The following is a 23,868-nucleotide window of genomic DNA, read 5'->3' on the forward strand; positions in this document are numbered from 1 at the left end:
GGCATTGTGGGGGTTGAGACGTGCGCTATGTATGGAATGAAGGAGAAACCTGCTCCTCTTTTATGAATGGAAGGCCCTGTATAACATAGTGGACTGTATTACTAAACATGCACTACATCGGGCCCCTATAGAGAGGGAGGGAGTGGAGTGTGTGTTTGGGGGTGGTGCGGCGGCGGGGGTGCACACCATGTGTTTTTCATTTACGTGGACTGTTTAAATGTCTCCCAAGGAAGAGAGGGGGGTTGGAGTTATGGAAGCTGCAAACCCAGAGTTCCAGGTAGTGAGAGAGAGAAAAGAGGGAGGGAGGGACAGAAAAGAAGGAGGGAGGGCAGTCGAGACGATACAAGAGATGCAGTGTCTTCTCTGGAAAGAGGGCGAGGGATGTGGGGAGGGGGGGGGGGGTCACTGTTTGACTTGAGGAGTTGAGGTTTAATTTAGTTCCTGGTCAGCGACGAGAGGAAAAGAGGACGCGAGAGAGAGAGCGAGAGAGAAAAAGAGAGAGAGAGGGAGGGAGAGAGAAAGAAGTTTGCTCTCCAGCCGTGAGTATCCTCTTTTGTTTTTTTAGTCGAACACTTTCTCCTTTCGTTCGTCTCATTTTTACTTAGCAAACCAGTTGTTAGGCAAACATTAAGTGAGTCACTTGGCATAATTGGATGGGGGTTGAGCTACTGTAAGCACAGATGTGGACTGTGAGACCATGTAGTAAGGAGGCTATTGAAAGGAGGTTATAATGTCCGTTGGAATTTTTAGTGAACCAACACCTTTTCAGACATGAGTCATGATCCACATTTGTCTTTTGGAGTTTGAATTGTTTTAAGAGCGGCTGAGTCAGTGAGTTAAATGTTTCTGTTGCAATGTGAGAATGTTGTGGTATGTGATGTGTGTCAGTGCTCACATGGTTAAATGTCTCTGCTTGCACCTTGTTATCTCTGACCTACTACATTAAAACACATGTGTACTGTGGTGGAATGTAACAAAGTACGTCCTGTATATAAGTGCAATTTTGAGGCACTTTTTCTGCTATTTTACATCTACTTCACTTTTCTATTTATATTTGAGAGCTTAAGTTAATTTACTTCAACGATCACCTTTTACATTATGATAAATATTGTATATGAAGAAGAAGAAATGTACTTTTTATCACGTAACTGTGAAACTTGTAAACTTAAAAAACAGTTTTGCCTGTTTTCAATGCAGATTGGTTTCAAGTATTTCATAAAATCAAGTTTCAGTTTTAATAATGAATGCACAGAAACGCACTTTATACTTGTTTCAACAACGTTTAGCTGTTTAGACAGGTTTATTCAAAACAGGTTGACTTACTCTTACTGCACTCACAGACTTTTTAGGTACTAATTATAACCAGAATTGTCTTTTGAAGATTTGGGCTTTTGAACTGTTAGAGATGAAACGGCCCCTAAAGTGTATATTGTACTATTAAATGGGACATCTGTACAGTTAAAAGATGTTTTTTATTGAAGCCAATTAGCCATTTCTTCCAATAAGAAATAAACATGATAAAAACAAACAGTTCCCCCTGCCACCCCCACCCACAGCCCAGTTATGGTAGATTTAACAAAACACTTTTATTACTATTATTATTCTATTATTATAATTATAATTATTATAATTATTATAATTATTATTAATAATAATAATAATAATAATAATAATAATAATATCAGATAAAAAAAATAGTGTGAGGTTCTAATGTATATGAAGTATATATTATAACAATAAATAGACAATAAGAGCACAGGAGACATGCCAAGCGGTAGTGATGGTCAGAAAGGAGCGCCATATTGTTTCATCAGTTGCTTACGATACAAGATCTTTCAACGTTTTTTGTCAGATCTGTAATCCTCACTATTAGATTCATCTAGATCAATCATTTCATATTTTACATTTCTTTTTCTCTTCTTCTGTGGTTTCTTTAGACTGATCACCCCCCTGCGGCCCAGTGGCAGTTGGATAAATGGCTGAAGAAGTCCCGGAAGAAATCTGCCAGCAGTGACCAGGATCCCTCCCAGAGTATTCCAGGACGTCTTCCCTCTCCCTCCACTCACAGAGCCCCATCTCCAGCCAGATCCTGGGACACCAATCGGGAATACAGTCCTAGCCAAAGCCCTATTCCCAGCCCACAGTTCAATTACAGCAACAACAACAGCCCCCTACCGAGCCCAGGTTATAGCTTCTGCCCTAGTCCCAGCCCATTCCCCAGCGCCTGCCCAAGTCCCGGCCCGAGCCCGAGGCACAGCCCGATCCCCAGTCCGGTTCCAAGTGTTTGCCCCAGTCCGTGTGGGAGCCCGAGAGCCAGCCGTACCCCAAGCCCTTTACCTAGAGACCCTCCAAGAAGCCCGAGTCCAGGTCTACCTGCTCCTTCCAGGGTTCGGCACTATCCTGAGGTTCGGACAACACAACCCAGCCTAACAACCAATCCCCACAGGACAAAAAGTAGGTCATGGATTACCCCATTGCCTAACACAGACACCAAGAGCAAGCCTACAAACAACGCTCATCTTCAGCCAAGTCATCAGCAAAGGCCCAAAACTCGACTCACACAGGAGCAGGACCAAAGCCAACCAAAGACTTCTGCTGTTTTAGACTCGAATCAGAGTCACATCCTCAAATCTAGACACAAGCCTCACTTACATCCAAGTTCTAAACCTCTTTCCTTGCCTCCCAAAGCCAAACAGACATCTCATTTTGAGCAAATCCAGAGTAGCAGATCCAACCACAAATCCAGGCCTTCGTTTCAATTCAGCTCGCAACACAGCCCCACAAAAGTAAAGCACTCAGCTCCCATTAGTTGTGAAACCAACTCTGGTCATACTTCTCATTTCCAATCTACCTCTAAAGCTGCTACTTATCCTAATTCTGGGTCAAACTCTAGATCAAACACAAGCCTAAAACCTAAAGCCAAGTCTTCAGAGGCTCCTGTGCATGTTAACCATACAAAAACAACACAGAAGAAACCTCAGTCCAAGGAGCGGGAGGTGGAGCACAGGGGAGAACATTTGAGCCAAGCTGAGGGGAGAAAACACGAGAGGAAAGAGGACAGACTTCGGGAAAAACAACAAGGGCAACAGGAGAGAAAGGAAGACAGGAGGCTGGCGGAGGAGCAGCTACTGAGACGTCCCTGGGTCCACAGTTCAGCTGAAGAAGAGGAGGAGGAAGAGGAGGAGGGAGTGATAGAGAGGCGGAGAGAGGAAAAAGGGGGAAACAGTAGGAGGAGAGAGCAGCAACATAGACGCGAATGGCAAACAGTCCAGGCCAAACAGAGACTGCCTACCAACACCGAGCAACACCGCCTTCAGGACGACTCACACCACCAGGGGAGGAGAAAAAAAGGAGGGAGAAGTGAGGAGGAGAGAGAGTTGCAGAAAGATCTATTACGTCCTCCGTCACATTCCCCAACTCCTCACAAACCATCCTCCTCGCCCTCTGCCTCCTCCTCTTCAAATTTAGAGTCAGAATCTGAATATCAGGCTCCGATCACCAAAGTCCAAGCAGACTCTACCTCTCACAGGAGACTCCCCAAGAGAGGCCCCGGCAGGTCTGACGCCCACAGGCCGAAGGTGGTGCGGCCCACCTCAGGTAACACAAGCGAGGGGCAGCAAAAACTCTACACCCTGGTGCCTTTCGGGCGAGGCGAACAAGCTACAGCGCCTTCCCATCGAGGACTTAGAAACCTGGTGGTGCAGATAGACCTCTGTCTTCTCAAAAGGGTCCCGGACAGCACGACTAGTTCCACGGTTAAAAAGTCTTCCTCTTCCTCCTCCTCTTCATCCACCAAGGACAAGCAAAGAGAGACTATGAAACACCTGTGCGCCCCAGAGACTGTGACGAAAGACAGCAAAAGGAAACGCAAGGTAGACAGTTTGACTTTTTTTGTCATTGGTGGACAGTAAGTACATTTACTGTAGTTCTGTACTTAAGCTTACAGCTATTATATAAGTTAAGTTAAGTATAAGTCACCATGAGGTACTTTAGGTACTCACAGGGAAATATTACACTTTTCATTTATTTGATAACTTCAGTTACTTTGATGATTTAGATTATGGCGGCTGTGGCTCAGGACCCGGCGCCCACCAGTCGGAGGGTCGGCGGTTCGATCCCCGGCCCCTGCGGTCAAGATATTGAACCCCAAATAATTTATCATGTATTATTATTGCTTAAGATAAACTTTATTGATCCCTCGGTGAAATTCATAAGCTACCAAGCTGTATATAAACTAATTATTATTGGTATTTCAATGCTAATACTTCTGTACAGCATTTAAAATGCAGGACTTTTACTTGTAGTATTGTATTTTTACATTGTGGTATTACTACTTTTACTTAAGTAACAGATCTCAGTACTTCATACACCTCTAATATCTGTGCACGTTTTTCATGCATGGATACATGGAGCATTGATACACGCTTGTTCTTCAAAGCATGCATGTGTGTGTTTGTGTGTGACCAGTTGGAGAATGGTGTGTCACACAGAGAAAGCAAGAGGAGTATTCCTTATGCAACGGAGCCCTCAGGCCACACAGAGCCTTCGTCTCACACAGCTGAGCGCAACTTTGTGACCGAGACCACGCACAACGGGTAAAGAAACATCAACCAGACACAAAGCGTTGTCTCACATGCGCATGTGCAAACATACTGTATTCACAAATGCAATAAGTTTATATTTACACAAGAAATAATATGTGTTTGTGTCAATGTACATGTGTGTGTACCTGCAGGTACTTGGAGGAGTACTTGGATAGCAAGATGCCGTTGTCTCCTCTGTCGCCGCTGTCCGACAGCCCCGAGTCCACGAAGCCTCCTCCCAAAACAAAGACTTCAGAGCAGCATCAAGTCCCTGTCCACAAGAACAGAGACAAGAATAGAACTTCTGCTATAAAGGTAATACAAAAAAAGTACTTTTATTATTTGAATGTTTCTTTGTATAGGGACAGGTATGTAGCAATAAACAAATACACAAGAGACACAATCTTAACAAAAGGTGCGTACGGTAAGCACCAGATCGTCCAAGACTTTTGGTTTATTTCTCTCTTTTTCTTCACCTGTGCTCTCAGCCCAAGATGGAGGTGGAATGTGTCAAAGTGTTGAGACAGCCCCAGCCACCACAAGAGTCCTGGGGCCCTGCAGGGCACAGAGGGACCGTGCCAAACCAGGAAACGTGAGCATCACTGCGTAGCCCACACTGCTCTATGTTAGTCAGATACAGACTCACCAGACACCTTGGTGTTGTGACTTACTGGTGACATGAAACACTGTGACTGCACTTCACTTATTTCTTTCTGTCCATCTTAGTCCGCACCATGCTGAGTACTACTTACATGAAGCTAAAAGGATGAAGCACCGTGCCGACGCAATGGTGAGTGTTGGATTTTTGACTGAATGTGAATTGTTGACAGTGAAGCTAAACTGGGATGTTGTTGAAGAAATACTCCGACATTTTGAGTTTGGCAGCTTTTTATGTATGTTCGGTAAACAAGCACATAAAACACATTTGTTTCCACGGAAGATAAAATGTTCTTTAAAGACACACGTTCAAAATACTGTATACGATATACTATATGAAGTATATGTATACATTGTGCCTTGGTCAACAAGAAGGCCTGTGTCAAATGATCTGTAATATGTGATTCATATTGGATGAGCAAGTCATTTAGGGCTTTAAAATAGAGAAGTAAAAGTCGTCACACAGTCTTTTTAGGTAAAGGAGGATGCTGCATTACTTTCCAGGAAGGCGGAAAGAGAGAGGCTGAATAAGAATATATTCCGTTTCCCCCCCCTGCGTGCAGTTTTTGTGCTAAGCTAGGCTAAACACCTCCTGGGTAAATTCCTCTGCTGAATGCACAGAGCTGCAGAACCTCTCAGCTAATTCATGCATGCTTTAGACACGTTAAACTACAAGTTCCAAGTATTCCTTTGATATTTACTCCCATCTTAACAATGTTGGATGTCTTATTTCCAGGTGGACAAGCTGGGGAAGGCTGTGAATTACGTCGACGCTGCTCTCTCCTTCATGGAATGTGGGAAAGCGATGGAGGAAGGGCCGCTCGAGGCAAAATCTCCTTATACCATGTACTCGGAGACCGTGGAGCTTATTAGGTGAATTGCACATTCATGCAAAAGTAGATACAATTCATTTGAATGTGAGAGACAAACTCACACATATACATGAGCTGAAGCTCCATCGTTAACAGTCCTGTGTCTTAAGGTACGCAATGAGGCTGAAGAGCCACTCTGGCCCTGGGGCGAGACACGAAGACAAACAGCTGGCGGTGCTGTGGTGCGTATGTCATTTCCTCTGTTTACACCACATCTATCATCACACTGAATCACATCACATTTGTGGCCCGTTTGACTTGTGCTTGTGTTGTCCTGTTGTCCACAGTTTCCGATGCCTCGCTCTCCTTTACTGGCAAATGTTTCGGTTAAAGAAGGACCACGCACTGAAATACTCCAAAGTTCTGCTGGACTACTTTAAGGTATATCTAAAAACAATAGGTCAGAGAGACATTTACATAAAGGGTTTAAGGTGTGACACGCACCGGTCATTTTGAGGCTATTTTCCAAAAACAAAAATACACATTTACGTGTTTGTTTTACTAACTTTGTCTATTTGCTTCCGTAGATTTTTCCTAAATTCACCAAAAGTTAGCATTAGCCTCATTTGCACATTTAATCATAACGTTTCAGAAAAACTTGTAATACAGAAAATAATTGACTAAGCGTAAGTTTCATGGTGATATTATAATTTTAATATTATTTATTCACCTGTAGTGTCTTTTACAATACATATCTTTAAAGGACTTTTTCTCAAAAAGGAGTTTTTTCTCATACTCTGAGCCAGAAATCTCCACTTCAGTAGCACCTCCTTACACCAAGTTTCATTCCTGTCTGTATTCTGAAGGGTTTTACAGATGTTCATATATCAGTCATATCATATCATATATATGTCATAGCCTGATATATATAACAATTTATTCCTAAAACAATTGCAATTTTGTATTTTTTATGGTTGCTTCTACAGTTTCTTTCCGATTTATGGAGAAAGAGATTTCCAAAATTCCCTCTGTGAAAACCTTTGACTGTCATATGATGTGTTTTTATCCAATCTTCTGGAAAAGAATGCAAATGAGCACATAATTGATTTGGGTTTGGATGACTTTGTTCATTGTTTCATCACAGAGTTCTCCCAAAGTGCCTTCTACACCACCTGGTTGGAGTGACTCTGGGAAGTACGTGGATCATAACTTTATATCATAATTCCAGCCACTGAACATGCATTGATCGGCACCGCTCATGTTGTGCATGTGTTTTCACTCCCAGGGGTGCAGGAGAACCTCCTTCTTCACTCTCACCCAATGCCAAACACCTCGGCCGGGGTTCACACGGGGGCAGCGCCTTCCCCTCTCACATAAGCATTCCCCAGCGTATCCATCAGATGGCAGCAAATCACCTGAACATTACCAACAGTGTCCTGTACAGCTACGAGTACTGGGAGGTGGCTGACAACCTGGCGAAGGAGAATAAAGGTACACGCAGACACATCAGATGTTTGAGATGGAAAATGTTGTTTATTCATGTTTCATATTATACTTAATGCATAACAGTAACATTACAGAACAACTGATAAACTGCACAATTAACCCAATATTTAACTACATACTAACGCAGGAGGGAAGGCTCTGTGAATATAACTTTTGTTCAAATGCTCACTGTGTTTTGCCCACTTTAAATCATCCTGTAGAGAAAATAAGCCTTACATGTCAATCAAAGTTTTAAAAGCACCGTCTTCCTTTTTCATTACAGAGTTCTTCAACTACTTGAATACGTTGTCTGGGCCTTTGACTCTTCACAGTAGCATCGCTCACGCAGTCCAATACACCAGACAGGCTCTTCAGTGGATACGCATTAGTGCCAAACTTAACTAACAAGCAGAGGATTTACTGTATCGCGACCCCTGGGTCTCCAGGCCTCACAGAAGAGACAAAACTCTGGATCTCTATGCAGCTGACAGGACAGCACTGATGCCTACTGAGCTTGTTGGAGTTGGATGAAATCCCATGGAGTCTGATCGTCCTCATAGGATGTTGGAGTGCTTACTGTGTGCAAAGCCCTCTGAAGGAGCGATCTTTTAAACTTCTCACAGATGAACTACATGCACATTCTTCCTCATCATTGGATTCGTCCGAAGAGTCGCGTGTGTGCGCTATGGATTTGAAGTCTCTAATCATTTGCCAAATGTCCCACGGTGACAGAAACAGGACTCTACAGCCTTTTTCATACTGTGGAATGAATCATTATCCAGTTTCTCTGTCAGCCAAAACAGACAGGAGAAGATGTTAAAAAAAGACCAATCAATCATATACCACTTTCTCCAAAGTAGGAAACTTGTCTGCATCTTTTTCTAATGAAGGTTTTAATGACTCTACTTTTTAAATCTCTGATGTTTTCACTTTTATGGGTTTTTTTTACTGTGCAATATCTGTTTTTATAGAAAAAAAAGAAAAGAACAAAAACCAGGGGAAATGTTTTTGGTATGTATTTTAATTTTTAAAATGTTATTCTTGTCCCTGTTTTGAGTGTGGGATTATATAATTTAATGAATAATGAAGTTGAAGAGGGCACTCACTCCTTGGTAAATTTACTGTCTTAAATTCCCAGCTTCTTCCAGCACGAGGAAACAAAGCATCACTATAGAGTTCCCATGTTTTAAACAAAGGATTACAAGGTCATCTGTGGGTCAATGCATTCTTAGAATCATGGTGTTCTGTTTTTCCCTGTGCCTGACAATCAAACTGCATTGCTGTTTCACTTTTATTCATTTTTTAAGTTATTTGAATTGCTCAACAAATAAAACATGTGGGCAGTGATTCTGAGCTATGACCGTTTTACATTCTGCAGATACAGTCATACACATACTCTTTGATACTGTGACTTTTGCATAATTTTTGTGAATTATTTATGAACGAGGATGCCCCAAATACACAAAGTGATCCCACGTCCTCTGATGCCTGAAGCAAACCTGGTCTCCACATCACAATGCATGCACAGCTTTCTCCCTGAAACTATTAATAATACTCACCCGTCACTGTTTGGGAGAAGCTCCCGAGCATCTCAGTGAATATCTTGCTCTTAATGGTTTTTTTTATTCCATTGATGATAACTTTGTCAGCAGGATGTTTTTAAATCAATCATTAACGTGTTCATGTATTTATGCATGTATAGGAAAGGAAGAGGCTCCTATAGGTTATTTTCTCTCTCTCTCTCTCTCTCTCTCTCTCTGGCTTTCTTTCTATCACTGACACACACACACACACACACTATAGGTGTGGGTGACTGTGTGTGTGTGTGTGAGTCAGACTCATTAAGTCGGTCCATTTGTGCAGAGATCTCCCTCTCTCTCTCTCTCTCTCTCTCTCTCTCTCTCTCTCTCTCTCTCTCTCTCTCTCTCTCTCTCTCTCTCTCTCTCTCTCTCTCTCTCTCTCTCTCTCTCTCTCTCTCTCTCTCTCTTTACACACATCCATCAATCACTCTCTGACTCTCCATCACTGCAACTATACTTCCTGCTGCACCGACACACAGAAGTCGTGCATGAAACAGCATCAGCATCTGATGTCTGGTACCATAGCAACAGAGAACAACCAATAAGGGGGCTCTTCGGGACACGACATGCCTTGGGTCAATAGCATCTTTTATACATCTATGGTTGGTAGTATCCTGGTGTTATTATTCTGTGAAATGTTCCAAATTAATACAATTTTCTTTTCCTAGACTGACTTAAATACAGATTCAGATTATTTTATTTTCCATTAGATTTGCAAGACAACAATACTACACACATATTATGCATCTTCAAATCTTCAAATCTTAAGATCTTATCCTATTGTCCTTAATTTGAAGGTTAATTTGACCCCAATGAATTGGTCTTATTTAATCAATCTCCTCACTCTTTTATAATAGTTCAAATCTACCCTTTCTTGCCATAATTGATCTTAGAAAAGATAATAGATCGCGTGTCAATAAGTCTAAATGAAAGTACTGATATAAGAAAAATGCAAGAGATAAAAAATGCTTCGCTCTAAGGTTGTACCCTTTTTGTTCTGGCCATAGATTTTATATAAAGATTTATTTATAGCCTCTATATTTATATAAGAGTCTAAGGTTCTGGCTCAGTGTCTGCCTGACCTTATTTCACTCCACATTGATTTAATTCACAACAAACGTGAACATGCACAGAAGCCGTGACATAACACACAAAAGTACTATTTTTGTTAGTGTACATGGGTATTATTGTCTCAATGTGAGCACCGTGTTTAAAGCCTGCTGTTACGCTGCTGGCTCGTTCTATCTGCACGTGCCTCTGCGTCACGGCCGTTAGTGACTGCCTGTGTGCCGGGCCGTTTGAGGACAACAGGGCTGCCCGGAGCCAGACAGTACAAACACCTAGAAAAAAAAAAATCCTAGACTAGGCTTTTGATCGACTGTCTGCCGCAGGAAAGCAGGCGGTGTGGGCGCTCTGTGAACACAAACCCTCCCAATTTAAGAGACACATTTAAAGAGGTGGACAATATGTCGGAGTGCGATAACCAACGGTTCTCCTCTCCACACCAACGGCTCTCTTGTTTATGTCGAGCCCAACGAGTAGCCTAAATCGGTGTGAAGGTATCAGAGTGGGTGGTTTAGAAACTGTACAAAGCCTTTCCAGGAGCTATTTTACAGTCAATTCAGGTGACATGCACTCGGATGCCCGCATCGTGGCAGCATTACAACCACAACTTCAGGCTAAAAACAAGAAGCCGGGGATCAGCCGGATCAAGCTAGCTAAGGAAACATACAAGCAAACCGGTAATTGTGCGTAGTTTTTGAAAATAAAATAAAAATGTTGTTAGAGAAAATATTAATTACTTTTTTTCTGAACTCGGATTGGAAATATGTGCACAATATTATACATAACATAAATTATAGGGTGTTTTTTTTAGGGAGGGGGGGGTTACAGTTCAGCATGATGAAGTCTATTTAATAGATATACATTTACTATGGCATACTGCCTGCAGGACAAGCCTTGTATCTGTGTGTAATAACAAATTACTGGTATGTTATTTTGATCAATAACTCAACATTTGGATTACAGTATAGTAGTCAACACACTCCTCTACAAAATTGTCATTGGTTGTTTTATTTTGAAAATTTCTCCGGAACTACGATTTCCCCCCTTTTTTTGCTTGACACTCACTGAGAAAAGAGAAAGCAAAAAGCTCAAGCAGGCGGTAGAAATGGAGAGCAAAGGGACTGGGAGGGAGAGTGAAAATGCCGAGGAGACATGGCGTGGCAGCAAGACAAAATAAGGGGATTTAAATCCACCAAAAGGAGTTCTCTGAAGAACAAAGTGAAGGTTGAGGAGTCGAGCGAGCGTTAACTGTCTGGAGGATTTTCATTTCGCTTTGCTTTGGTCTCCCCGCGTAATCAGTGCGCACTCAACGTCTGTGTTGGTCTGTATCTGCAGAGAGAAGTCTGGCGAAAAACCCAGTCTGACAGGATAAAAGGTAAACGCAAGTGACTTCTGTTAGACATCAGTCACTCAGGACTGCTGTTTGTTTACAGATTAACGCCGCACTGGAGTTGCAAAGTCGTTATAAGTAACGTTACTGTATCTATTGTTTGCTAGCTAAATGTGGCAGCATTGTTCGCGAGTGCAGTCAACACTTATACTCGTAATGTGTGCTTTCTTGAATTGACATGATGTTACAGTCGTGTCGTGCGGCAACGACATTCACGATTAACTAACAAAGCATTGCTTAGAGTGGCTAAGCTAACTTAATGTTAGCTGCTTACATTGAAAACGTGACAAAGTGCCACATGGGGCTCTGTTGTAACCTACCTGTCAGTGGCTGAAGACCTGCCCGGGCATGCCCTTGGACACAAAGCTGCGCGTAAAACCAATATCCTACCATTCATGCTGAATTAACGTTACACCTCAGTAATACATTCACAACACAACCGCCATTAATGTGAATTGTTAACGGTGTCACTGCTTGTCTACACCTGAGAAAGCTGCAAACAATAGACTGCAGACTAAGAAAACAGAACATCATGTCAGGAATTGTCCACTTTCAAAAATGTATTTTAGTATTTAAAAAAAGAAGAAGATTGACATACGTTTTTCTGATTAATGTTGACATCGAGCAAAATTTCAAGCTATTTGAGTGCATGAACGCATCTCCTCTAAGTAGTTTTATAAATAACCTAATCAATTAACTAAGCACTGAACTGTTCGCAGTATGTTGTCTTTGCCTTGTAGCCTCAGTATTGATGAGTAACTCCTCTTGTCTTGCTTTCAGGTAGCTCAGTATGAGTCGAGATGTGTGGGGAAAGAAGAAAGCCAATGCCAGTGGTGACAATGGTTGGGGTGAAAGAGTGAGTAGCTGTCATGTCATCATAATCAACAATGAAATGCAGAAATAACCCCAGTATGAGGACCTAAAAAGGAAAACAGTAGATCACATGATTGTTTGAGAAATTGAACCCTAAGGTAGGTAGATAGGCAGCTGAATGTGCAGTTGCAAAACTGCATTATAAGCAGAAAATGCAGTGGGATAAAAGGTAATGCATGGTGTTTGCATAATGAGCTTCACAATATTACTGGGAACTGGAAGTGAACAACCCTTTCTTCTTCACCCCCTGCAATTCCATTAAAGCAGCTAAGAGCCTGACTCAGATCACTAGTCACTGTCTAATTAGGTACAGGCTAGACACAACAGTGAGAGCTGCATATAGCCCAACAACAACAACAACATCCCATAATAACAGTAGTATCACCATACAGGCCAGACTGTTATTTGACAATATCTAATATTTGTGTAACTGAAGAAGAAAACACATTTTAAGCCTAATGTACACACAGCAACTATATATATATATATATATATATATATATTTAATATATATATATATAATATATATATATATATATATATTATATATAATATATATATATATATATATATATATATATATATATATATAAAAATAAATAAATAAAACGGTATTGCTTGTTGCCAGAGTGCATATATAGATACATCTATCACAGGCAAAGGCATTGTCATATTCCTACCAGCATATAAAGACTGTATATATCTTCATTTGTGAACCACCAAAAAAACTTGCATGACATGCAAATGTGTTTTAAAATCTGATTTGATATATACAAATATCCTAGGTGGCTATTTAAAGTGCTGGGATTCTGCAGGCACAGTTGTTATAAAGTCATTTCTAACATTGTTCTGTCACTGCTCTTGTTTGCAGGGCGGCTACATGGCTGCCAAAGTTTCTAAGCTGGACGAGCAGTTTAAACTCGATGCCCCCAGAGAGAAACAGAAGGACGGTTCATGCTCCACTATTTTCAGCGGAGTATCCATCTATGTCAATGGATACACAGGTAACACTACCCGACAGTACCTCCACACTTTTACATTTCACTATATAGTCTCTCTTCTCCCTCTTCATGCCATTCTTAAAGGGACAGTTCACCCCAAATCTAAAAATACATGTTTTGTGCTCACCCATTGGCGGGTGTAGTTCAGTAGAAAGAGAATAGTTCCTGCTCACAACAAGGTTTGTGGATTCTCTTGAGTAACCGGATCATGATTTTTGGAAAGAAATATGCATTTTTGATTTGATGTGAATTGTCCCTTTTCACAGTTTGAAGAATAGAAGGTTGATGTAAATGTTCTCCAACAATGTCCCAGAGGAGTTTGTTTCTTTGTGTTTCGACCTGTGTCATTACCCTCAACTGAAATGATAATTGTTTAATTATATTAGATAAAACTCCAGCTGCACAGAATAATGCTCTAATAATGCTCTAATGCAAACTCAATCACAGTTAAGATTTAAGATTTTTATTGGTTGCCTTTTTGTGAGCAGATCCAACTGCAGATGAGCTGCGCAGACTGATGATGCTGCATGGTGGACAGTTCCACGTGTACTACTCTCGCTCCAAAACTTCCCACATCATCGCCAATAACTTGCCCAACAACAAAATTCAGGCGCTTAAAGGGGAAAAGATCGTCAGGCCGGGGTGGATCACTGACAGGTACGTTCAGTTGGAGATGAGCATGTTTTTCCTAATTTAATATCATAGTGTAAAATCCCTGTGTTTAATCTGTCACTTGTTTAAAACAGTGTCAAGGCCGGGCGTCTCCTTCCTTGCCTACAGTACCAGCTGTACACTCAACAGAAAGGCCCGCTCTTCCCCGGCATGACTCCGCGCCAGGCGTCAGAGATCGCAGGACCCAGCCATCAAAAGCTTCATCTGCCTCAGCGCAGCATTCAGCACTCTGTACTCAACCATGAGCAGTCCTTGTCCAGCTGCCAGAACAACTCCATCCCCAACTCCGGCCACAGCCGACTTTACCATGGCAACATCCAACCTCAGTCCATCCAGCAAAACTCTACAGTTCACTACATTAGCCCACAACCAAGTCCCTTAGCATCCACTTACCTCAATACAGATCCCAGACACAGAAGCCCTTTACACACCCACCTGCTGTCTAACCCAAGCCCCACAAAGCCCCCACACAAGCCCCCCCACAAGCCCCCACTGTCTACTCTGCAAACACCTCATGCTTATCTGCAGCACCAGAGGGCTGGCCAACAACAACCTCAGATCAACTCTTCTTGCAACAGGGCCCGGAGTGGCTGCAAGGAAGTGGAATTAAAAATGTGAGTATGCAGAGTTCATGCGGTCATGAAGAACCTGGAAATGTCATGGAATGTGTTATTTACAGGCCTGGAAAGACACTTGAAAACTATCAAATCCACAAAGTTTGCGTAAAGTCATAGAGCGGGCATAAGGGGAAAAATCAGAGCAGGAATTTATTTTATTTTATTTTGCATATCAAGAATAAAGTATATACGCTATTCTCAACATTTGATATTCTCAACATTTAAACTTCATTCATGTAATGGTTTTGCAACTTAGTTCTCAAATTGCAAAATAAAAAAGAACCGTCCTCCTCATTTGTTACCCCTTATCCCTGGCCCTAATACTCTTTTGTAATAAATTAATAAATGTTTGTTGATGAAAACTTTACCTGAAAATAATGGATATCCATTTTCCACATGTCTATGAACCCTGTAATGGGGAATGGTTTACTTTTACCCAATTGGAACATCTTGTTACATTAATTGTCATTAAATAAGAAATGTTTTTATCCCACAGAAATGGATTTCTGCAGACCTCATTGGACATGACGAGCCATTCAAAAATCTGTGAAATGCAAGAGTGTGGTAAAGGAGATCCTCTCCCGCAGGTGGTGAAGGAAGCACACCTGACAAATGGACACACTCACCTTGTTAATGGTGCCTTAAAGCCCGAGGACCTGCCCCCTGTTACAGATGAACCCTCTGATGACAAGGAACTTCCTCAATGCAGAGTCAAGAGTTCAGATGATAAACCTCAGAGTCCTCCAGGGCAGCTTCAGACCAAACCTGACCCTTATGAGTTTCCCCACAGTCCTCCAAAGCAATTTGACCAGTCTCCTGTCTCTCTGAAGCAATCCAATTCACATGGAGCCAACGAGCAGAGACCTAAACCTCCACCCCCCACCTACCAGGAGGCTGTGAAAGCCACCGAAACACAACCACTCCCTAAAGAACTCCAGCCGTCCCGTCAAGTTGATTCAAATCCCGAGAAGACTCCTCTTTCACCTGCATCTCGCTCTCTATTACCTTCTCCGGTTCGACTGAACGGAAGTCACCACAATGCCTTTTCATCTGACCCTGCCTCGCTAAACTCAACCAACGTAACATCCAAACCTCATTCTCCCTCTGAAAAATCTTCAACACCTTCTAAGTCTTCAGCGCAGATGCTGGCAAAGACGGGCGGCTTGATCTCTGAGTACTACTCTCACTCACGTTTACACCAGATCTCCACGTGGAGGTCCGGCTTTTCCGATTATGTCAATGAACTGCATGGCAAGCGAAAAGCAGCGGGGGCCGCCTCTTTTCCTGGGAAAGACCGACTGAGGAAATCCGTGGCCCAGCGCCCTACAGACAGTCGAGGTAGGAAACGAAGGGACACTGTTGCTTTTCCCTGTTAAAGTAAAAGCTGGTATCTGTTGTTTAAAAAAAGGGAATAGAGCGGATACCTGTGACGTCACCACAGGCGGAAATCACTGCTGTTAGGCCACCTGAGCACCGCTATCTTACAGTTTCCACATAGAATATCCATAGGAGTCCTCGTCACTTCAAATCCCGCCTTGAAGTACGACCAAGTGTTGAGGCTTTTGTCGTTCTGCAGGCTTTGTGCTTTCCCCCGGTGTAGAAATCCCGTACATGTAATTAGTAGGAAACGCCACGTGTCTCCGTCCACTGGTTCTCTGGTAATTAGTAATTAGGGGGGGGGATGTTCCGGTGGGAAAGTGACGGCAGCACTTACCCTCTATATTTCGGTGTCTTGGTGACTCAATGGTAACGCATAACTGCAACTTCAGAGACATGGTGACATTCATTCTTGCAATGTGTTCTGTTAAAAAACAACAACCTCATTGTGAATGAACAAACCAGCACACGTAAGGCCCAGAAGTACATCTTCTAGTTGAACAAAACGTTCTCTCTGTGATCTCAGATATTTACGATATCTGTGTCCCTGCCAGAGTATTAGAGTTGCAAGTGCAGCCTCCCCCCCCCTGGATCTTTGGGGATGCATGTGGCACCATTCGATGTTGCATTCATGTCACGATTTAGAAAACTTTCCTCAGACTGTTATGTATTTATTTGTGTGGTCAGGTACGTCGGCACTCGCAAGTGTCAAATCTTGTATTCTACATGTGGACATGGACTGTTTCTTTGTGTCTGTGGGGATCCGACATCGACCAGAGCTCCAAGGTAAGGCACCTTTTTGTCTGTGCTACATTGTGTGCTGCCAGTAAAAAGCGTGTGCATACAGGACACACATAGAACAGTGTCATACGTCCAGTCAGTGCTTCTGGTTGACGTCATGGTTGTCTTGCAGGTAAACCTGTAGCTGTGACCAGTAGCCGTGGACAGGGCAGAGTGCCACTGAGGCCCGGGGTCCAACCTCAGCTGGAGCAGGAGTACTACCAGAGGAAACATGCTCATCCTCAACCTGGTGAGATCGTCATAACCAACCTGTTTGTCATGACACGTGCTGATCTTGATTTTCATAGGCCTGGCTCTGTGTTTTTCTGGTCTTCCCTGTACATGTCTATGTACTGACTGCATGTTCTGCCTCAGAGAGCGCGCATGAGGACCTAGACAGCAGTCCTTCACAATACAGTCCTGCCTCCCATACTAATGGCGTGGACCAGGATGTCGGTACTCTCTCAATGGCAGAGATTGCATCCTGCAGTTATGAGGCCAGGTAAGATATAAACACACACTTGGGGCATTTCATTTATATTTACTAACCTTTTAAATCGCCAAAGTCACACAATAACCCCAAACATCAATTAATTGATCTGTGCCTCCAACTATGCTGTGTGGGGTCCTCGTATTTAATGTTTAAGAAGGTGCGGGGAACCCTGTGTATTTTGTACTAACCGGAAATGTTTGTCCCTCACAGGCAGGCGGGCGTGAAGAATGGGATGTTTTTTGGCAAAGCAAAACAACTGTGTCCCTCGCTGCAGTCCGTCCCTTATGATTTTGAGGCCTATAAAGAGGTGGCTCTCACCATGTACGAGACTCTGGCAGGGTAAGAAGAACTCCCTGGTCTGTTCTTATTTATACCAGTTTCCTGTTCTTTACGTGCAAAATGACCTAAAGCACACCTATTCATTTATTTTGCTCTTTGCAGTTACACCCATGACATCGAGGCTTTGAGCTGTGATGAAGTGTTGATAGACGGTTCTGCTCTGCTCGCTGAGTTGCGCATCACCCCAGAAGATCTGGCCAGAGTGATCAGAGCAGACATCAAGGAGAAAACGGGATGCTGTGCCTCAGTGGGCATGGGTGAGTTTGTGTTTGTCTTGTACTGTAAAATACATCAAGACAGTGTTTGTATTTTTCAAACTCAAACTGACTGCTCATCTGTTCAGGGTCCAACATCCTGTTGGCTCGGCTGGCGACCCGTAGGGCCAAACCAGACGGGCAACACCTCTTAAAGTCTGAAGAAGTGGATGATTTTATCAGGGACCTGCCAGTGACCAGCTTACCAGGTAGATACAGCACCACCTGCTGGTCATGGCCGTCAGCATGCAGTCTTTCTGGTGGGAAATGTTTGATTAATTGTCAATTCTTTTTCTTCTAGGTGTTGGGCCTGTTATGGGCAGAAAGCTGGCTGCGATGGGTGTGAGGTCATGTGGGGACCTCCAGCAGATGTCTCTGTCCCAGCTGCAAAAGAAGTTTGGAGCCAAGACCGGACAAACCCTGTTCCGCTTCTGCAGGGGGCTGGATGAGCGGCCTGTGCGCTACGTGAAGAAAAGGAATTCGGTCTCAGCTGAGATGAACTACAACATTCGCTTCACTAAGGTGAGAACAACGTTTCTTTTTCCTGTTGCATTTGATCTGACTTCTATCCTTTTAATTTGTGCATTATGAAATAAGAGAAGAGAAGAAATATAATAACATAAGAAAATGTAAAAGGAGCCCACCTAACATTGTAATTAAAGGAAGCTGTATAGACTTGCCACCAATTTACAAACAGACATAAATATAAGAAAAATACAATTTCCAAACGAGAAATACGAAAGATAGAAAGATTTACATAGTACGGTACTCCATCAAGAGAAGTTGTTTAAGATCCAGCGTGTCCCACCTGTCTCTCTGTAACCCTCTTGTCCTCCCACCTCTGTCACCAGGTTGATGAGGCCGAGTCTTTCCTCACTAACTTGTCCATGGAGGTGCAAAATCGTTTACAAGACGCAGGGCTGCGGGGTCGCAGAGTTACCCTTAAGGTCATGTTACGCAAAGTTGGAGCGCCACTGGAACCGGCTAAATATGGAGGTCACGGCATTTGTGATAACCTAGCCAGGTAAGAGAGAGGCCGTCAACTAGGGATACACACACACACACACACACACACACACACACACACACACACACACACACACACACACACACACACACACACACACACACACACACACACACACAGTGATTGATGATGTCCTCTCTCCAATGCTTATCCTTGTCAGTGTCTCTCTGTTGACTCGTTTTCATCCGTCTTCTTCTGTCAGGACTGTGATGCTCGCTCAGTCCACTAACGAGGGTCAGCTGATTGCCGCTGCAGTCATCAAGCTGTTGCATGCCATGAAGCTGCAGGTTCAGGACATGAGAGGAGTCGGCATCCAGATTCAGCTTCTTGACGGACATCACTCTGTCCCCCAGGACTCTGCGGGCCCCGGGTCACGGTCCATCAAAGAAATGTTGCTTGGCCAGGGAAGTGCGAGATCCAGCAACAGAGGTTTGTGTGAAGTCTTTGTGTTTGAGTGTTTGTCTTTGTTGTGTCGACTGTGAAATCAATTGGGTTCAATATGAATGTTACAGATGCTGCTGAAAACAGCGAACATCAGGAAAACGCTTCCTCAACCACAGACCCATCCTCTGGCTCCTCTCCACATCCTCTGTGTTCTCCCGAGCCGGTCCCAGGGACGAGCACAGACCAGCAGGCGTGCAGACAAACGCCAAAACATTCTCGAGCACGTCTCAACTTCAGTATCGAGATCCCCTCCCCTTCACAGGTAAGGGCTTGAAGGAGTCTGATTGATTATGAACAGCTGATAGTTAGGTGTTTTCAACAACTTGTGTTTTTTTTTCTCCAAGGTGGATCGTTCCGTTTTGGAGGCGTTGCCTGCAGAGCTGAGGGAACAAGTGGAGCAGTCGTGGACTAATCGGGAAAGGACGGCAAACAACCATCGACCACTCAGTCCACAGCACCCGGCTCCTCTTCCGCAGCCTCCCTCTCTGAAGTCTCGTCCTCCCTCCCCTCCTCGTCCTCCCGCCTCTGCTCCTGCACTGTACACTCCACCACTCGGCACGTTACTTCTACAGATCCCAGACCAGCCCGACAGTCTGGGAATTGTACTGGAACTACCAAACTTCTCACAGGTAGGGATGCAACTGTTTGAGATTTTGCCTTTTTTGTCAGAAGATACAATAATGTGAACACTTACAAAGATCAATACGTGTAATCCTTAAGAAGCACTTTCTTTGGAAGAGCAAAAGCTTTTTTCCAGATGTGCATATTAGTCTGTCTGTCTGTCTGTCTGTCTGCAACACCCCTATTTGTCACGAGGTGTTTAGCTTGACTTCCTCTCTCGGCTTTCTGCCTGCAGGTTGATCCGGATGTATTTGCTGCCCTTCCCAAAGAGCTCCAGGACGAACTGAAGTCTGCCTACAACCGTGTAACAAATGTCCAGCCTCAGACAAAGACATGTAAGTCCCCCGGTGAATCTGTCAGGAATGATTTAAGCTTTGTTTCTACTGTTAATGTCAGCGTGAATATTCTCCTCATATCATGCGTTTCCTCTTGGTTTCTCAGCAGTGGAGCAGAAGAATCCACTGTTGCAGCTAAAACAGTCAGGACTTGGAGTTGGTCGGGTGAAGCGGCGCTACAAGAGAAAAAATGTGGCGAGCCCTGTTAAAAAAGGTCCTTCCCCTGCGAAGAGGCGTCACACGGCGAACAGCCCGGCCAAAACCCTACCATCTCCTCTAAAATCACGGGAACCAATGAACACATTGAAGGTGAGCCAGGAAATAGTTTCATACATGAAGATGGTGGCAGTATGTGACAATAAACTACTTATGGCTCACACCTGTTTTCCCTTCATAGACTGAAAATGGTTCCTCCGCATCGACCTCAAAAGCAGACGTCCCGGAGTCTCTGTGCAAATTCATTCCTCGCCCTTCTCCAGTATTGGCTGGAGCCTTTGACCTCACAGACATTAGAACACTTCTACGGGAATGGGTGACCACCATACCAGGTATACAGTGAAGTAGAGCTGCGTTAGACATTAGACATAACAAGACATTTAAAGATATCACCTTGGACTCTGACATTTTAAAGACCAAATGAATCAATAATGAAAAGAATTGCTAGTTGCAGTGAAGAACAGCTGACTCATGGTGCCTACTCATGCAGTGACCTATGCTGTTGTGCATTTTTAATCACCTTTGACTTTTTGTTAGAACCCATGGAGGAGGACATCCTGCAGGTGGTGAAGTACTGCACTGATCTGATTGAGGATAAAGATCTGGAGAAGTTGGATTTGATAATTAAATACATGAAAAGGTGAGTACAGTTTAGCCCCCTCCATTCTTCTACCTCCCCCTCCTTTTTTGTTGTCTTCATTTATTCCTTCTGTTGCCTTTTGATCTTTTCTCTGCAGGCTCATGCAGCAGTCGGTGGAGTCTGTTTGGAGTATGGCCTTCGACTTCATTCTAGACAACGTGCAGGTGGTTGTGCAGCAGGCTTATGGTAGCACCCTGAAGGTAGCATGAAGAAGGAGGACGTACTGATGTGATGTGTTACCACAACCGCCACCAATCTTTTGTTTTGCTACTATCACACTGTCTTCTGCAATATAAATTTTGACATCTAAATGATGATTTTTCTCAGTGGCCTCCTCAATGAGTCGATCGACAGAAACATAAACTGCAACTAATGTGAGACACTAATGAATGACTACACACACACACACACACACACACACACACACACACACACGATATGGGAAAGCGTTACAGGAGCCATGACAGTATTAGACGAGAGTGTGTACAGTTTATAATTTTCTGTTCTAGCTTTTTTTTTTTTTTAAAGGAACAAGTAACACAAACTGAAAGGCAGGAAATGTACCGTACTTAGAATCTACTCACCAAAACTCAGAACAGTGATAATCATAGCAGCTTTTTGCAAATTCATCACTTTTCATATGGAGTTCTTTTCTAAATATGTGACGTTTTATATAAGGATTTTTGCAAGCAGTGCTTAACTCTTTCTTATCTGAGCCAGGCCTTTTCAGATTTAAAATTTCCCTCCTGATGAGCGTTTTCCACGCGAAACAGCAGTTGACTTCTAAACTAATGTTACAGTCACAGGCACATTTTTATTTTTTATTTTTTTTATTCATGCAGTTAAATAAGTCTAGGTTTCAAAATATGACTTTGCAAACAACACCATCATCATGGTTAAACACAAAGCACCTTTTGGAGATTTTAGAATCAGTTAGTCTCGTAGCACTCTTCGGACGTCAGACTTTTCATAATGGCCGAAATAAAAATATTTTATTTTTCATTACCGTTTCTTTGGTGCTTCTTGCCACTTGAACAGACCTGTGAACTTTCTACTACTGCTGTGTCTCAAACAAAAAAAAAGCAAACAAAATATAGTCTGCTGCATACAGTAGTATCTTGTTTTCCTTGTCTCTCGCAAAAAAAAGTGCCAAACCTTGTTATTGTATGTAAATAATGTTTTGAAAGTTTTAAAAGAAAAGATGTACGTGGAGGGTAGTAAATTCTTAGTAACTTGTCTTCAAATTGTAAAAATCTCCTCACTCTTTAATTGTTTGTAAGTGTTCCAACATGGAAGCTGGCCAAAGCACTTCCTGTGAGGTTAACTGTTGATTCTCAGTAGCACTCTGACTCGGGAGGATGTTGACAGGGGTTATGGCAATCAATAAGTAGCCTATGCAGTTCTTTTTTTTTTTTCACTAGCAAACGAGATGTCCCTTCAAGATAATGTAACGTTTCATACAGCCTTTGTATCTGGAGTAAATCTTTTCTAGTGTGTTTCCAGCCTAGTTACCAGTTTCACAAATCTGAATATTGAACTAATGCTGGTGACCTGATTTTTAACTCAACGTATGTACTTGTGTACTTCATTTAATGGAGACATTTGTATGGCTTGTGGCTACATCATTGTAATTCTGTGAAGTTGACATTGATGATTGGTGATTTAGAAGTACTCAGCAGATGCGGCTGGCTGGCTGGCTGGCTTGTGATCTCACCATGCAAGACGTGTGTGTGTGTGGTTGAAAAGTTTTCTTAAAGCAGTATCCCCTATATGCAAACCAAATCAATCTGTCATTTTTTTCAACTCGTTGAAATGAATGTAATTGAGAGTGTGCAAGTCTCCACTCACTTTCAAGATGTTTGCTTCTCTACACCCGTCATATCTTTCTGAAAGGGAATGACCAGAAGTTAAAATTGGCCAGTCTTGTCTTCTCTAAACTGGCTTGTGCCTGAAGACCTGAAGCTGTGAACTTGTTTGTAAGTTTTCTAAATTTTGGTAATAAATTGTAAACTCTGTATTAATTGATTGGTCTGTGTCATTGTTTAGATTTACAACCTGAAGAGTAGAAGAGTGTCCAATCAAGATCATGTTGGTTCTGAAAATAATCTTTGAAAATGGCAATTTTACAAATTGGAAAATAGTGACGAATGTCTAGTCTTGAAAGATCAAGGCTGCTCTTTAGGCAGGCATGAAATCTTCTAATGTGCAAACATGAGCGGAGGTCTTGCATGTTTGTGCCAATAAACACACTTTGGGATCAAGAATTAGTTAACCCAGTCATTTTCTTATAAACGTTCTTTTTTTGCATGGTTTGCAAGATTTTATTTAGTATTTTTTATGTTTTTACTTTTCTTGTAAGCCAAGTTGTTATGATGGCCAATTCTTTGTAATATTTTTGTATTATTAAATACAAACAAATCTGTATCAATAAAATACTAATAATAAATTGCATTCTGCAGGGTTTAAATAATCAACCCAATGTTAATTTGTGGATATTTGAACTCTAAATGATAAAAATAAATGAAAATAAAGCTAAAATGATTGTTAACTTTTAATATAGATTTTTGCAAATAGAATGAAAATATTTATCTTTATTAAAAAGACATT

The 23,868-nt window shown here is 42.5% G+C and overlaps 2 protein-coding genes across 4 annotated transcripts in view; both read left to right on the top strand.

The window, feature by feature from the left end:
* Positions 1-8,884, top strand: part of aff3 (AF4/FMR2 family, member 3) — a 17,876-nt gene extending 8,992 nt beyond the window's left edge. For both annotated transcript variants that reach the window (XM_029459439.1, XM_029459440.1), the window contains exons 9-19: positions 1,938-3,872; positions 4,468-4,595; positions 4,736-4,898; positions 5,072-5,175; positions 5,310-5,373; positions 5,977-6,113; positions 6,223-6,294; positions 6,400-6,493; positions 7,197-7,246; positions 7,338-7,543; positions 7,821-8,884. In XM_029459439.1, coding sequence (XP_029315299.1) covers positions 1,938-3,872; positions 4,468-4,595; positions 4,736-4,898; positions 5,072-5,175; positions 5,310-5,373; positions 5,977-6,113; positions 6,223-6,294; positions 6,400-6,493; positions 7,197-7,246; positions 7,338-7,543; positions 7,821-7,942 — 3,075 coding nt within the window. In that variant the 3' untranslated portion in view covers positions 7,943-8,884. The remainder of the gene's footprint in view (positions 1-1,937; positions 3,873-4,467; positions 4,596-4,735; positions 4,899-5,071; positions 5,176-5,309; positions 5,374-5,976; positions 6,114-6,222; positions 6,295-6,399; positions 6,494-7,196; positions 7,247-7,337; positions 7,544-7,820) is intronic.
* Positions 8,885-11,268: 2,384 nt separating this feature from the next.
* rev1 (REV1 DNA directed polymerase) lies at positions 11,269-23,282 on the top strand. Of its 2 annotated transcripts, none has more exons than XM_029459586.1 (22): positions 11,269-11,557; positions 12,353-12,428; positions 13,317-13,449; positions 13,935-14,103; positions 14,193-14,732; positions 15,232-16,073; positions 16,800-16,898; positions 17,026-17,142; positions 17,268-17,394; positions 17,596-17,724; positions 17,827-17,981; positions 18,068-18,187; positions 18,280-18,500; positions 18,830-19,002; positions 19,208-19,434; positions 19,518-19,711; positions 19,794-20,078; positions 20,306-20,405; positions 20,512-20,714; positions 20,803-20,953; positions 21,159-21,261; positions 21,359-23,282. In XM_029459586.1, exons 2-22 carry the CDS (start codon positions 12,363-12,365, stop codon positions 21,468-21,470), a joined length of 4,266 nt encoding a protein of 1,421 aa, XP_029315446.1. In that variant the 5' UTR covers positions 11,269-11,557; positions 12,353-12,362; the 3' UTR covers positions 21,471-23,282. The 2 variants fall into 2 exon arrangements, with proteins under 2 accessions (XP_029315446.1, XP_029315447.1); XM_029459587.1 differs by having other exon boundaries at positions 20,515-20,714.
* The last annotated feature ends 586 nt before the right edge of the window (positions 23,283-23,868 follow it).

This window comes from Cottoperca gobio, chromosome 21, assembly GCF_900634415.1.
Source record: "Cottoperca gobio chromosome 21, fCotGob3.1, whole genome shotgun sequence".
Lineage (NCBI taxonomy): Eukaryota > Metazoa > Chordata > Actinopteri > Perciformes > Bovichtidae > Cottoperca > Cottoperca gobio.

Excerpts from the sequence above, each read along its gene's own strand:
- rev1 (XM_029459586.1), top strand. The coding sequence starts at position 12,363 with ATGAGTCGAGATGTGTGGGGAAAGAAGAAAGCCAATGCCAGTGGTGAC. Across the intron at positions 19,003-19,207 it reads ATTTGTGATAACCTAGCCAG|GACTGTGATGCTCGCTCAGT; the intron begins GTAAGAGAGAGG and ends TTCTTCTGTCAG. Across the intron at positions 20,079-20,305 it reads AACTACCAAACTTCTCACAG|GTTGATCCGGATGTATTTGC; the intron begins GTAGGGATGCAA and ends TTCTGCCTGCAG.